Consider the following 14,874-nt stretch of genomic DNA (forward strand, 5'->3'; position numbering starts at 1 on the left):
TGGGCAGTATGTTATTAATGACTCTATGTAAAGAGCTTTGCCCAGGGCACTGGGCTGCTGGAGAGCATAGATTGTAGTGGAGGCAGCGCCAAGGGCAGAGACTGAGACGGCTGCCACAGGGGCAGGGGAGTGGCAGTGGCCCAGAGGCAGAGACCGAGTGCTGCATGCAGACTCGCTCTGAGATGGATGGGATTCTAGTGATTGACCTGCCACCATGGGAATTAAGTTGGGTATAAACCCTTTCACCCCAAGAATGTTCCATCGTTATTTTTTGGTCTCACCGAATCAAGCATGAACTTACCCTGAGTCGAAACCCACTGGCAGGGCACCCCGTTTCAGAGGTAACTTGATATTTGCATATTCCTGTGCAAGCCTTTGTCTTTGCATAGGCATATTTTATTTTCATAATTGGAATTTTGGCTTCCATACCATGATGAAGTAGCCGGCTTTTCCTCCCACTAATCCTGCTTTTGTATGATATTATCTAATTTCTCTTGAGCCTCCCTAGTGACTAAGACCTGTGAAGAGGGTAAAAGGTGTAGGCTTGCTCGGGGTGTATTCCAGGAGAGGCTTGTTGTTCCCTTTCCATTCGGAGAACAATAGGTGATGATTTCATGGTAGTGTTCTGTGATTCATCCTACAGTTTGTTTCTTGAAAACCTTCTGTGATGTAACAGTGTGTTTCCTTTAAGGCCACCAAAAGCTGTCTTTTTCCACCGTGGGACAAGTCAGTCTGATTTCATGTGAACAACACTTTCTGAACTCTGTAACAAGGGTTTCTGAATAATGGAAATGTGCTGTTTCGGCACTGAAACAGCTGCGATGCTTTTGTCAAAGATGCATCTTTACCAAAATGACAAATTAAAGCCCAAATGCTCTGCTTGGCAACAGTTGGGTCAAAACATTTAAGTCATTAATTAGAAGGAACTGAAGGGGGAAAATTTTACACAAATACACAGCGTTGCAGACTCAACTTCATCTTGGAAAATGCAACTGAATTAAAAAAAAAAATGAGGGCAGCCCCCAAGTGAAGCCCGCCAAGCTTGTCATTTGCAAATAAATCAAAAGACCATCATTGCAGGACCAAGAACCAATGAATAGAGTTGCTTTGTCATTCTTTGATGGGCCCCACACTCAAGCCTGCTATTAAAAATGAATGCATTCAAGAGGCTCTGCATTAAGAACATAAACAATTAAGGGCACTTGAGTTACTCTGCTGAGAGCTGTCTTGAAGATACAAGAGCTTTCTCTGGAGATGCAGGCCCCTACAATCTGCCTCTCTAGGAGCCAGAGAATGGGAGCAATTAGTGTTGCTATCTCCGCCCCAGCAGCCTCCAGCAGGCTTTTTCCCCCCTTCCTTTTAACCCCTCCCTGTTTCCAGAGAAGCTGCAAATGTGAGAGCTGGCCCTTGAAAGGATAGTCTGGACCCAGTTGGAAAGGGCTCAGATTTAGGATGCTGCCAGAGCTGCCAAGTGATGGGGGGGATGGAACATAGAAGTTATTATCTGCCAGTAATTGGTGACTTCTGTTCTGATTAATTGAGCCACTAAAGGGTCTCTGTCATCTGGTACTCTCTGTTTTGTTTTAATCATAGGGTTTAAGAGGGGCAAGATTATATTGCCATGGGTGGAATCATTTAAATGGATATTGTTTGAGGTTTTCCACAGTAGGCAAATGTGTTCTGCACCCCCGGAGGGTGTTCTTGCCTTGGTCTCTTTTTGTAGAATTGCGTGGAGAAGGCAGCCATAGCATCAGAGTGAGGCTTTGAAGAGAGGCAGGCCTACACTCCCCCCATCCCCCACCCATTTCTGACCCTGGGCAAATTACCCCCACCTTTCAGTGCATTGCAGGTCTATGGACGGAAGGTTAGAGACCAGGTGTGTGTAGAGCATAGATGCAGCAGCTGCTGTGCTGGTTAGTAGTGACACTGATTCTCCAAGTCTGGCCCAGTAGCCACATCACCTGGGAACTTGTCAGAAATGCAGATGCCTGGGCCCCAGGCCTCCTGACTCAGAAATTGGGAGGAGGCCCTATCTGAACAAGCTTTTCAGGTGACCCCGATGCACTCTAAAGTTTGAAAACGACTGATAACCTCCTAAACCACTTTAGCCTCAGTTTAAAGAGACCCCAAATCCTTTTCATTTGTATTACTTCAAAATGTGGTTATTGACATAATCACATCTTTTAAACAGGAAGCTATGCTAATGCATTACAACTTAAGGTGAAATTACTTTTTCATGAGTGTACTTTACTTAGTGGAGGTAGCCTGGTGAAGAGCCGACGTTCTGAACATCTCCCAACAAGTTTTCCTGGTCCTACAAGAGAGTGTGGGCAGTGTCTTGCATGCACCATTTTGGGTGTGCAGTTTTTATTTTAACATCCTGACTTTTCCTTAAGTTTATCAGTTGTCATCTTCACAAAATGTAGTCTTTGTGGAAGTGTGTTTGTGGTTTTTGCTTTCCCTGTGGGCCAGATTTGGGGGCTGATGCTCTACTCTGCCCTTGAAGGGGAGGACCAAAGTGTAGTGGGGCTGCTACTCTGTTTATTTAAGGCTGCGTCGTCCTTTCCAGGCTGTACTGCTCTGCAAACAAGGCTGAGTTTACTGGCTTTGTTTCTGGTTTTGAGTATGTCCCAATTTCCCACTTTCACTTCCTGGAGAGAGGGCTGGGCAGAGAATGTGGCTTCTCATCTTGCTTTATGATCATGGGCAAATCATTTCTTTTTGGCATTGGTTTTTCCATGTGATACTAGCAATGTCAGAGAGCCAGGCACCCAAAGGGTTTAAGGGTTTGCCAGCTTCGTTGTGACCCAGTGCCACTGTCCTCCTGTGGGCCTGACTTCCCTTTTCTCCCTTTGCTATGTAATAATATATTTAAGTAATAAGTCAAGGGCTGTTTTCTAGAGGTAACTCACAGGAGGGGAAAAGGAGTTACCAGTAGTAACCCTGCCACCCCAGGATAATCACTGTTTTTATTTTGGGTGTCAAATCACAGTGCTTGGCCACATGCATGTTTGTTTTTTTTTAAAAGGCACACTAGCACCATATCTTTATTCTTCCCTTCCTGCTTCATCTAGTAAATGTGTTGGCCATTTAAGCATCATTATCATAATTATGACTTTAGTGATGACTTGCCTGCCTTTGGGTTTATGTAGTGTATTTAAACTGTTTTCCTAGTATTAGACAACTGATTTATCTGCAAGGCAAATGGTAAGTTTTCAAAAAACTCTTCAGATGGTTGTGGTGTGTTGAACTGCTGTTATATCTTTACCTGTTTTTTTCTCTTCTGCTTTGAAACTAGTGCTTCAGTGAATAGCTTCATGCATGGAATACTTTTCATTTGAACTATTTCCTTAGGATAAATTCTTAGCTGTGGGAAGCCTTACCAAAGGGTTTGAATAATTTCATGCTCTTAAAACACATTGCCTGGTTGCTTTCCAAGATGACTGTACCAATTTACTCTGTCATCAGTAATGTATGATTGTTCAGTTTCCCAGAGGACTCATTGTTGGATTTTATTAATTTGATTTTTTAATAAACTAACTTAACTGGTACAGAATGACCCACCTTGCTGACAACAAACTTTGCAATTATTTGGTTGTTGGTGAGATTAAACAATTTTTCTGTATTTAAGGCTGTCATTTCACAGACTCAGAAACTTCTGCTCAGACGGGATTAGAGATGATGTGTTTAATTCCCCTTGTGTGCTTTGTTTTCATGTTCTTGCCCGTTTATCTGTTGCCAGACACTCTTTCCAACAGTCCTCTGTGTTTTTCTCTTGGCTTCCTGCTTGGTTCAAAGAAATCAGAAGATTAGTTTGCCAGCCCTCAGCATAAGCAGCATTTTTTATGATGCATCAATTTGCAATTTAATGGAGGTGGAGTATTCTCCTCCCTAAACTGATTTTGGGCAGGGTGCCATTGGATTGCTTTGAGAACCATGGCAATTACTCTTAAGCAGTCCTCGCCCTGTTTGGTGCTTCAGACAACACTCAGTATATATACTCTGTGTGGAGTGGAAAGGTGGGCAGACACTGGGCTCCTCAGTCTACTAATTAGACAAGTCGGAAGGAATATAAAGAGGAGAACCAAGCTTTTAGCAATTAGAAAACCCTAAAACAAAAGTTCAGTTGTCCAGAGGATTATTTCTTCAGTTTAAGAGCCCTGCAGAATACACCAGGGTTTAGTTTATTGCTGGTCTTTGATGTCTTTGACCGTAATTAACTCAGTGGAAATAAACATGTACTTGAATCTTACACCTGCTAAGATAGGCTTTCTTACTGTAAACAGTGCCTTATTCTAATACACGGCCAGGAATGATTTATCTGGTTGCATCTTGGTCATTGAGTTTAGGGTACATGGACGGGGCAGTCCTTTTGTACATGTATTGAATGTGCCCCTGTGGTCGGTTTTAGTGGGGGAGGCATGGAGAGGCACTGTATCCAGGGACTTAGTAGCAGTCTTGTTCTCCTGCTTCCCATCTTGGTGTGTTGAGATGACTTTCATGTCATAAGCTGTTTATGAAAGACATGATTTTGAACATACAGGCTTAGTTTACCAAGTGGCAATGAATGCTATGAGGGTCTTGAGGGGCCTAGAGAAGAGTTTACTCGGTGGTGTTACCAGGGAAAGGCAGCTTCTGAGTGGTGGAGTAGGCCTCGAAAGTAGATCTAAGAGCACCACACTCAGTAATAGTCTAGCTGTAGTTTGAATTAGTTGACTTGCTTTTGATGAAGCTGAAATTGGAGACAAGAGACCTGGGCCCAGTGAGTAAAGTGACTTAACTAAGGACAGCCTCCTGTGCATTTGCTGAGATGCAAACCCACATTTTTGGATTGTGAGGACCAAGTCTGTTATCATAAGCAAGTCAGTGTGGACTGTTGGCATTGACTAGGAGAATACAAGATGGTTCTGGACAGATAATTTGAACTTCTGCTTCCTACTGCCTCAGTCGTTAGTGGCTGTCTGTGAAGTGAGATGCTGGGGCCCTTACCCAGGATTAAGTTTGTGGGCATGAAGGTTCCATGCAAATTGGTTTGGGGATAGCCCTTGAACACTGACTTAATGTTGTTGTCTTACATGGGGTCAGAAACACATACATGGAGAAAGTTTATTTGTAAATGTTATAACTGGTATCAGGTATTGAATACATCTAAAACTTTGAGCAGGAAAATGATTTCTGTAAGTGGAAAATATAGTTATCCTGCATTTTTTTTTTAATTGGAGTTGTCTAGCCTTTGAAAGAGGTAGAAGATAGTTGGAAAGGTTACAGAACTTTTAAAATACCTGCTTAAACAGGTTCAAATAGCCAGTTTAACCTGCTTGCAAACTGTGGTCAGGAATAGAAGCACAGGTGGAAAACACTGCTAGTTAATGTGCTAAGTTAAAGGTCTTAACCAGAATACCCTTACACTGAAGCAAGAGATGATACCAAAGAATTGCTCTCGGTCTGTATGCTGCCATCCAGACTATTTTAATGGCTGAGGAAGATGTTTATGAAACCTTCCCTGGTGGAGGCAGTGTTTTTAGAACTCAGAAAGCACTATCAGAAACAGATTGTATCCTCATGCTGCCAGGATGTAGGTGCTTGTTACAGAGAAGCTAGGGCAGCTAGGAGAATTTCAAGGTAAACTGGAGATGAGACTTGAATTTAGGCACCGTGGCGCAAGATGATGCCCACTTGTCCAGAGGATAGTTTAAGATTAGGACTTAGAGACTGGACCTGACAGACGGAGGAGGTAGCTGGGATAAGATTCCACTGTGGTGTTCTTGCGTTTCTTCTCCAGAACTGTTTATTTAGAATTCCCAGGACAAACGGTATAACTTTTGCTGTTTCTTCATCAGTTTGAGTTTTGGTCTTTAACCTTATCTTCCTCCTGTTTCAATCTTACCTGCTCTAACCCAATTTATATCGGCTATGCTTTATTCTGTACTTCTTTTATTTTGCTTATAGTAACCGTGATATTATTAAATGTTTATGAGTTCATTCCATTCAGAGTGGGTCTTAACTGTCCCCTGATAGTTCAGCTCAGCTTTACCTTGAAGCCACTCTATGTAATAATACATGTAATTGTTATTATTAAAGAGAACATTATCTTTTCTTTTTCAACCTAAATAAATTCCATCTAGGTAAAGTAAGTATGGAAAGGACAGCCATACCAGCACTGGAAGAAAATTAAGAATGGCTTCTGTGTTATAGAATATTCTTTAGTGTGAGCACATGAAACTTATATGTGTAGCAAAAAAACCCGTAGTAAGCAAGGTTGAGAGACATGTGGCAAGCTGGAAAAACTACGGGAAAGAGTCAATATTTGTCATATGGAAAGAATGACTACAAAAAGATGCTGCTGCAGAAATACCAAAGGAAAAAATACAATGAGCCAATAAATATATGAAAAGATGTTTAACTTCAGGAAGAATCCAAGTAATGCAAATAAAAATGAGGTCATTTTTAATTTGTTAGATGGATAAAGACTAAAAAAAGGTCAACAAAACCCAATATTGACACTGGGTAGGAGAGCAAGTGCCCTTATAGACTGGTAGCACTATAAATTGGTGGCTTCTCTTCTGGGCAGTTTATCAGCATGCATTACAGTTTAAAATATGCATACGCTTTGGCCTAGCTGTTTCCCTTCTAGGGATTCCTTTTAGAGGTCTCTGTAGAGGGTTATTTGACACAGCATTTGTAATTATGGAAAATTAGATGAAACATAAATACCCACTGAAATCTGAAGTGGTTAAATACCAGTGTGCATGTGTAATGGAATTTATTGGTGATATCCTTATTCATATCTGTATTATTGAGTGGGAGGGTGCCATGACACATTTTTCAGTGTATATGAAAGAAAAGCAGTGTATATAATGGGACCCCTTGGTTTAAAAGTGTATCTCTACATGCTGGGCTGTGCACATATTAATAATGAGACCTGGACTGATGCTTGTTTGTAAAATCACCAAAATGTTGCTGTGGTCATTCCTGGATGATAGACTTAGGGTTATTTTAACTTTCTTTTATATTTCCATAAATAATACCATGCGTGCTCAAAGTGAGCACGTAATTTTTTTTTATATCATTAATGTACAATTACTTGAACAACATTATGGTTACTAGACTGCCCCTATTATCAAGTCCCCCCCACATACCCCATTACAGTCACTGTCCATCAGCCTAGAAAGATGCTATAGAATCATTACTTATCTTCTCTGTATATACTGCCTTTCCCGTGTTCCCCTCACCGCTCATTATGTGTGCTAATCGTAAGAGCATGTATCATTTTTATAATTAGAAAATCTTATGTGTGAATTTTGGAGAAGGGGAAAGGTGGTACATAGGGAATGGGGAGCAAGGATCTAAGAGACTAAGAGGCAACCCTACTCCTTTATATATACCCAAATATATAATGCAGAACTCTGTTGGAAAGAATGGGGAAGCCTGCTCATACTTTCTAGGAGTGCCATGACCTTGAGTTTGCTTGAGTGGGTGGCTGTGATCAGGTGGACTGGGTGGGGCTGAGTTCTGTTTTTTGCACCTTGTACAGCTGCACCCTATTTGCATAGACCTGTTCGCCCCACTGGTCAAAGCAAGGTCGTGGGTTTGCTCTCCATACCAGTCATTTCCCCTTCCAGTACATTTCTTCTAAGGGTTGGTCTGTAACCCTACCTCCTTGGTGGTCAGGGAGAATTGAGTTGGGTTGGCCTAAATCCAATCCCATAAAACCCAAAGCTGTGTTGCTCATTTAATTAGAATCATTGTAGAGGATAAAAAGCGACTCTTTTTTATGTACCTGATTACACTGCTCCTGAGGTTTCTACTTCATCTCATTCCGTTTTCTGTTTCCCAAGGGCACGGGCTGGGTGCTTCATAATATTCTTCTGGTGATCATTTTCATTGCCTTACTCAGAGGTGGCATTTAGTAAGCAGTGACACAATGAAGTAAATAAGGTCAATGCTGGCACTCTTTTCAGTGACTTTTTATTTTTATTTTTTAAAGCAGAACTGGTTCTTGAGAGGAAGGCAGAGCAGCTTTGCACTGTTGTGGGGTGCTGGAGGTGGGGCGGCCAGGTGGATTGTGCCCTTGGCCTCAAGCAGAGTTGTCCTTCCTCCCTCCCTTGGCCAGTTTGTCCCCTGCAGCAGAGGGACTGCTGTGACTCTGGAGGGAGCTAAGCAGGGATTTAACCTGCTTTCCTTAGAACAGCCCATGCCATAGACACTCAAGACACACTTTATGTTCACCTGAACTGTGGGCTCTGTAAGTGAGGTCTTTGCACTTGATGCCAAATTGTGAAACTTCACAAATACCCAGAACATCTCACTTTGACTCATTCGGGACTTGAGTTCTGTTTTAGGAGTTTTCTGGCCTGTTTGAAATTTTGATTTATTAAAATGCAGTCCTGTTCCACTTGTGCAGGAGTTGGGGCCAGTGGGAAAGGTGTCCTGGGGCTCCTATCTCTCTTTCTAGACCTCGTCTTTGCTGGTGCTCCTGCTCTGCTGGTTTCTGGTGCCCGTATGTTCTGACTACATAGGTGTGCCACAGTACACCATGATTGAATAAGCAGATGACGGGGTTTGCAGTCGTCAAGTTAAATAGTCATATAGCCTTAAACCATAGAGTTTTTCCGATTCAGTTACTACCCATTATCTCTCATTTAAATGACCAATAAAGCGTGCGGTTAGTCTTACTTTGCAAGTGGGATTGATACCTATTTATCTCAAGTTAGCAATTTTATGGCCTCAAGAGTGAGGTATAGCAGAGGTCTAAAGTATTGGGTATGAAGGGTTACAGAGGCTGGGAAAACAATTTTATATGGCCTCGAGTGTGAGGTGTAGCGGAGGTCTAAAGTATTGGGTATGAAGTTTCATTTTTCTGAACTGATTATGAAATATACTAAACATTTATATGGCTTTGTCTTTACAGACTGAAATCGCAAAGAGATTGAATACAATTTGTGCCCAAGTCATCCCATTTCTGTCTCAGGAAGTAAGTAAAACTGTTCAGCTGTTAAAGTGCAATTATGTTGCTTCTCTGTTTGCAAATTAGCTAGTTTTAAGATGTTAATTTTATCACAAGGAACAAGTGTGAAGAACATCTGTTACAGCTGAAGTGTGTAAACCCCCTGCTATTCCCTCTAACAGATCGGAGGGCACACCGTGGAAGTGGTGACAATAGCTCAACCTCAAATTAATTTTTTCTGTGGTAAACTGCAAAATGACTATCATACATAGAGCTTTTCTTTTCTTTGAGGAGTAGTGTAAGCTTGACAGCTACTGATGGCTTAAGTGTCCTTTATCCAGAGACCTTTTCTTACACTGCATTTGAAAAATGGTTCCATCAGGGTTGACTTGACCATGGAAAGCAGGCATTTCATGTATTTGGCCATCGAGTCTGGTTGACTTAATGCTGTCCTTGGAGGAAGTGGATGCCAATACTCTTTTAAGTGTTCATGTTAACAGTCATACAAGACATTTATTTTATTGAGTTACAAAGTCATAAAGGTTTGACCATAACATCTTGAGAGGGAAAAGCTTTTAATACGAGTAATCTACCAGATGAACTCAGAAGCAGTATATTTTAATTTGGCCTTCAAGTGTACCTTACCATTGGATACAAGCTAATAAATGCTGAACTGTGTTTTATGTGTGTACAGGATGAAGCCTCTTAAGACACAATGAAAAGCTTATTGGACTCAGCTGGGATGTTAGGTGTCTGTTGTAGCTGGCATCTACTGCTCCATACTGGATAGCAGCATCTCTGCTTTTATTTACTATACTATAGCAGCCTTTCCAGCATAACTTGCACTTGCTGTTACAATTTAGATTTTGGCCTTTTGAATCGAGTTGTTTGTTAGACTTAAGTAATCCTGGTCTCCACTGTATAGTCTCATGCCCCCCAAAGTATGCAGGGTGTTTGCAAGCCAGTAAGCTTAAGGTGGAGGATGAAAAACCTAAAGACTAAGGAAGGAGGAAAATTAGCAAAAACTACTGGTGGCTTGAGATTTGTTGATAAAAGTGATTGGAGGATTTAATGTTTAAATTTAAAGTACTGAAATGGAGGTTTTAAAATGGCTGTGGAGTTTCCCCACTCAAATTTGTCAGAGCAAGCCCCTTTTGCGAACCAGGGTGATCTTCCAAATCCTAATAGTACTTATTTTCTGAAGCCTCCAGTTACCATTTTATATGTTTTTTTTGACTTCCTACCATTTTGAGCCAAAAATTTCCATCAGAAGTTTAGTGGTGATGGGTGTTGGTTGGAAATATGGGAAGCACTGTTCTGTTTTCCTTTTCCTGTTGTACATGTGTTCTGTGAAATAATGTACGCTCGAGGAACTTGGCGTTTAAATCTGTGTTAGGCTTCAGTCTGCGTTCCATGTGGCATCCGCCTGTTTGTTGTTGCTCTTGGAAGGTAGAGTGAAGTTCTTGGTCGCTTTGCTAACTAACACTTCTCCTTGTTTTCAAAGCACCAACAACAAGTGGCCCAGGCTGTCGAACGTGCCAAGCAGGTGACCATGGCAGAGTTGAATGCCATCATCGGGGTACGTGGCCTACCAGGTCTACCTCCTACAGTGTGTATAACCAGCTTTCATTTCTTACTAATTTGATGGCTTAATTTCTCTTTCTGTAATGTTGTGTAGCTTGACATTGACCTGTTTGACAAGGGGTTGGGAAGGGGGTTTCATGAATGCTGAGGTGTGTAAGGGAAGGGAGATACTAGCCTAAGGAAGATGGTAGGAGAAATGATTTTAGGAGGGGGAGAAAAATAAGTCTTTTCAATGGGAAAGTAAATATTGTTTCTCCTGTGACACTTTGACCACCCTTGCTGCATTAGTCAAGCAAAAGCTGTAGGTTAGGATTTTAAATACTTTCCTGGCTTCTGTTTTATAATTTCAGGTTTTGGAGTTACCATTTCATTTTGTTCTCTTAGTTTTTTTTTCCTTATGCTTTCTAGGGCATTAGAATCTATATAATTGTTTGCTCTTTCTATCTGGTGCCTCTGTTGAAATTTTAGGTGGCATCCCAATGAAAAGAGCACTCTCTTGCTATAGAAGAAGTAATAATTTCTCCATGTCCTTTAACCAGGTTTCTGCTCCCCTGGGCTGAGTTCAGTTAGTGTTCCTTGGTGGCAACGGGTTGTCAGTCACGTCATTTGCTGTGCATTAATGAGCCTGGTGAACGTGCTGTCCATCCTCTGCATGAGTTCATCCCCCTGCTGCAGGATGTGGGATGGTTCTCGTGTAGTCTGCCCTTCCACACTAAGGCAAAGAGGTAGCTCAGACAAGGGACTGGACTGGTCCTTTCTGATTTTATTCATGTGTGAGTGCCTTGAGCGGATTCAAATCACTCATTTATCAATTTATGTTAATTGCTTGTGAGAAGATGCCCTGCTGGTCTTTATAGTTCCCTCAGACACTTTGTAATGATAATTAGACATGCTGCTGTAGGATTAAGAGTGCCATAGTCCAGTGAAGGCCCCAGACAATGGAACCGGTTAATCCATCAGGGTTTAAAATTACATCCCAACTGGAGATGGAGAAAAAACACAAGAGCCAAGGAGGATTAAAGAATGAGCCTCAGCTTGAAAACTCTTCTTTCATCAGCTTCTCCATTGCAGATCTGCAGTCGGGCTGCCAGTGGTAAGCTATTGGCAGTCAATTAGGTGAAATAAACTGGGAGGGTGACCTTCATTTCCTTTTAATAGCTTTTTCCTCCCTGAAATGGGGAGCTTCAGTGGATTTTCAGCTTAAATTTTATTCAAGCTGCTTTATTACACTTGACAGCTTAGCTCTGCATAAACAATTCTCTCCTCCTCTTCCCCCCAGATCCAGGCTCTGCTTCTCTCCCCCTTTAGGATCACATTTTTGACTGTTACTTAGTGGATTCTCTAATCACATTCAACAAAAAACACAATTACATCTGCATTTGTGGGCTGCCTTCTGTACCCTTTCCTTGTGTAATGAATTGCTTTATTTCAAAGATCAAATATTCACTGGTACGTTTACATGTACTGTGTTTGATTAGCAAAGACTAATAATAGCAAATTGTACTTGTAGTTTGAGCACAGAATTTTTTAGCCCAAATGAATGAGGATGGAAAAGCCTGTTTTGATTAAAGGAAAACATATACAAAGCAGTTCTCAAGTACCCAGTTAAACTTTGTGGAACATGTTTATTTTCTGATAGGCTCTGAGTTTTTACATAACATTTCTTGATGGTAATATTTGTACTTTTAAGTTCTCAAAGGAACTGCTCCATCCTACACATCAGAAGGGAGGAAATTGTATTGACCAGATGTTTGTAGGTAGTACTCATTTTGAGTTGAATCAGAAAATAAAAATAGCAGGTAGTTTTAGAAGGGCAGAGGAATCGCTAATTTTATGAATGGCTTTCACCCAGGAAACATGTTGTTGAGATGATAAAAGCAGATTAGCTCTGATAGCTACCAACAATAACCCAAATCAGTGGATCGGGCTCAGTACAAGACTTCAGGCCAATTGCACGCCTTCAGCATACTAGCATGTGCGTGTTATATAATTGTGATTTTTGTATCAGTATATTAATTTATGTCAGAAGACTCTTTTAAAGTTTGTAGTGATCAATAATTACCTGCACCGTAAGTTTCATGCTCTGGCATATGCTTGATTTTTACTGAAAAGAATTGTGCACATCCTGGAGAATTGAAGTAGCATAAAATTGGGTTGACAATTCAGTGGACCTTTGCACTCCTTCATTGAACATGCAGTATGTCAACCTGTCTCCCCAGAGGGGAGGAGGCTCCGCGAGGCTGTCTGTTCCTACAAGCAGCAGCTGTGCGCAGAGTAAACGCAGCCTGGTTTGATAGCAGCTGTCAGTATTGTTCAGAGACCGACTTAGGGTGAGGAACAATGGGAGAGGCCATGCTCTTCATCTGCATCAACTTTCAGGCTAAGAAAAGAAATAGTAATTTAACGGTTTAGACATCTATTACAAGTGTGAAAGATCATGAAGAAGTAGCCTTTAAAATGCAAATGAGCCGAAACATTCTCATTCCCTTTAAGGTACAATCAAGGAGCTTACTGCTTGCTTGACAGAGCTAAAGATATTTCTCTATAGCAAACCTGGAAAAAGTTAAATCTTCTCAAGGACACCAAGCTTCTAGGTAAGCTCAGCTTGTGTCCCGGGACTGTGTGTGCTCTTTTATGGGGTAGAGAGACAGGTGATATTTTTTTCCCTGTTGAGTGAACTAACGCTGCTCATTTCCCACCAGCATACAAAACCCTAGGTCTCATATCTTGATAGATCTATCGAATTTTAACACTTCACCACAGCACCTGCCTTCAACTTACAGAGATTACTTACATAGGTGTTTAAGAAAGATAAGCTTCTTAGATACTTGATATTTGTAGAAACTGTTGAAACATTATTGTTACACTTTTTTTATAATAGCTTTGACTGATAGCAAATTTGATAATTGGCAGAGTAACTGCTGCCCTGCTGTTTGATTTTGCTTTTTATCAATTCTTGCTGTTAAGCATGTTATGCTCTTGTAACAATACAAAAAGTATTTAATAATGCAGAGATCTTAATAGGCACAGGGTTTATTTGGTTTGACACACTGCTCATTTGTGCTTTAGAAAACAAGTTCATTGTGGGAAGGGAACCTGTTCATTAAAGACCTTGATTTTTCTCCACATCTGGATAGTCTCCATAATTTAAACAGTAAACAGTATTCCTCAGATTTTTTTTTTAATTTGGAATTCTACTAAAAATGCTCAAAACACAATAGATTATTAAATGATATACTACTACTTTGTGGACTAGCTAATGGCTACCTTAAGGCAGGGAAAATTGAAGGATCCTTTAAAATCACTCCGCAGTGTATTATTTCGAGGAAATTTAGAATTAAGCTCTCTCTTCTACTTGTATGATGCTAAATAATTTTAGTTGAGATTGGGGTTCCAAATTATTAATGTTATCTTTTAATCAGGTTTATATCACATATAGTGAACATACTTAGATACAGGTACTTATGGATTTGTATGCACATGGGCTTTTTAAATTGAGGTGTAATCGAATGTAGTGAGTCGCATGGATCTGCGCTATGTGGTGTGATGTTTGGGCCTGTGCGCACAGCCTGGAGCCCACACTGCTCTCGGTTGCACCTTGCTTCCTTCCCCTTAGGAACTTGTACTTCACCACACCCAAAGAAAGATGGTTGCTTCTTGATAAAACGTAAAAAAAATAATCAACTGAGTGCAGTTTTCCTTTTTAAAGAAAACAATGGCATAGTTGTATATCTACTTTGATCCAAGTACCTGCTGCCCCACCTAATGGAGTTTTGTGCTCGTCTTTTTAAGAGCACTTGTATTGTTACTTGGACAGAACTTCATGGGTCTAGGATCAGATAGACTTGAGGAAGACACTAGGCTGCCACTTACTAGCTTTGTGACCTCGTACAATCTGTTAACCTCCGGCAGTGTTCCTGTTGGTAAATGGATAATACCATCCCCCTCACGTAGCCTTTGTCGCGGTAAGACCTTGGCTCGCGGCCCTCACTGGACTTGCGGTTCTGACTCCCTGAACCGCACTTTAGTCCTCTCTCTTCGATTTCTCTAAGTCCTGTAACACATCTGTGGGCCCCGTTGGCCAAGCCCCTGTGATGGGTGATTCCTCTGAGCAGCAGGTCACCTCCCCCTCGGTCTTTCTTAGTGGCTACGTGGGTGTTGGTTTGTGAGATGAGACCCAGCCAGGTTCTCTCCTGTTACATTGTCCTGCATAACTTTTAAAAAGGACACAGCAGTGAAAAAGTACTGCTGTTTAACTTCTGATGCACAAAGTTTAAAAATGTTCAAAACTGACGGGAAAAGTTAAGCTTGGGGAACAGATGGAGAGAGAGTTGACAAGGAAA

The 14,874-nt window shown here is 41.2% G+C and overlaps 1 protein-coding gene across 9 annotated transcripts in view; it reads left to right on the plus strand.

Annotated features, from left to right (window-relative positions):
• The window catches only part of TLE1 (TLE family member 1, transcriptional corepressor), an 80,517-nt gene that overhangs the window by 18,113 nt on the left and 47,530 nt on the right, over positions 1 to 14,874 (plus strand). For 5 of the 9 annotated variants that reach the window (XM_036893491.2, XM_036893485.2, XM_057498556.1 and 2 more), the window contains exons 5-6: positions 8,912 to 8,974; positions 10,452 to 10,526. In XM_036893491.2, coding sequence (XP_036749386.1) covers positions 8,912 to 8,974; positions 10,452 to 10,526 — 138 coding nt within the window. Of the gene's footprint in view, positions 1 to 8,911; positions 8,975 to 10,451; positions 10,557 to 14,874 lie in introns of all 9 variants that reach the window. The other 4 variants (XM_036893486.2, XM_036893483.2, XM_036893482.2 and 1 more) reach the window with 1 other exon arrangement.

The sequence above is a fragment of the Manis pentadactyla genome, chromosome 3 (assembly GCF_030020395.1).
Source record: "Manis pentadactyla isolate mManPen7 chromosome 3, mManPen7.hap1, whole genome shotgun sequence".
NCBI lineage: Eukaryota > Metazoa > Chordata > Mammalia > Pholidota > Manidae > Manis > Manis pentadactyla.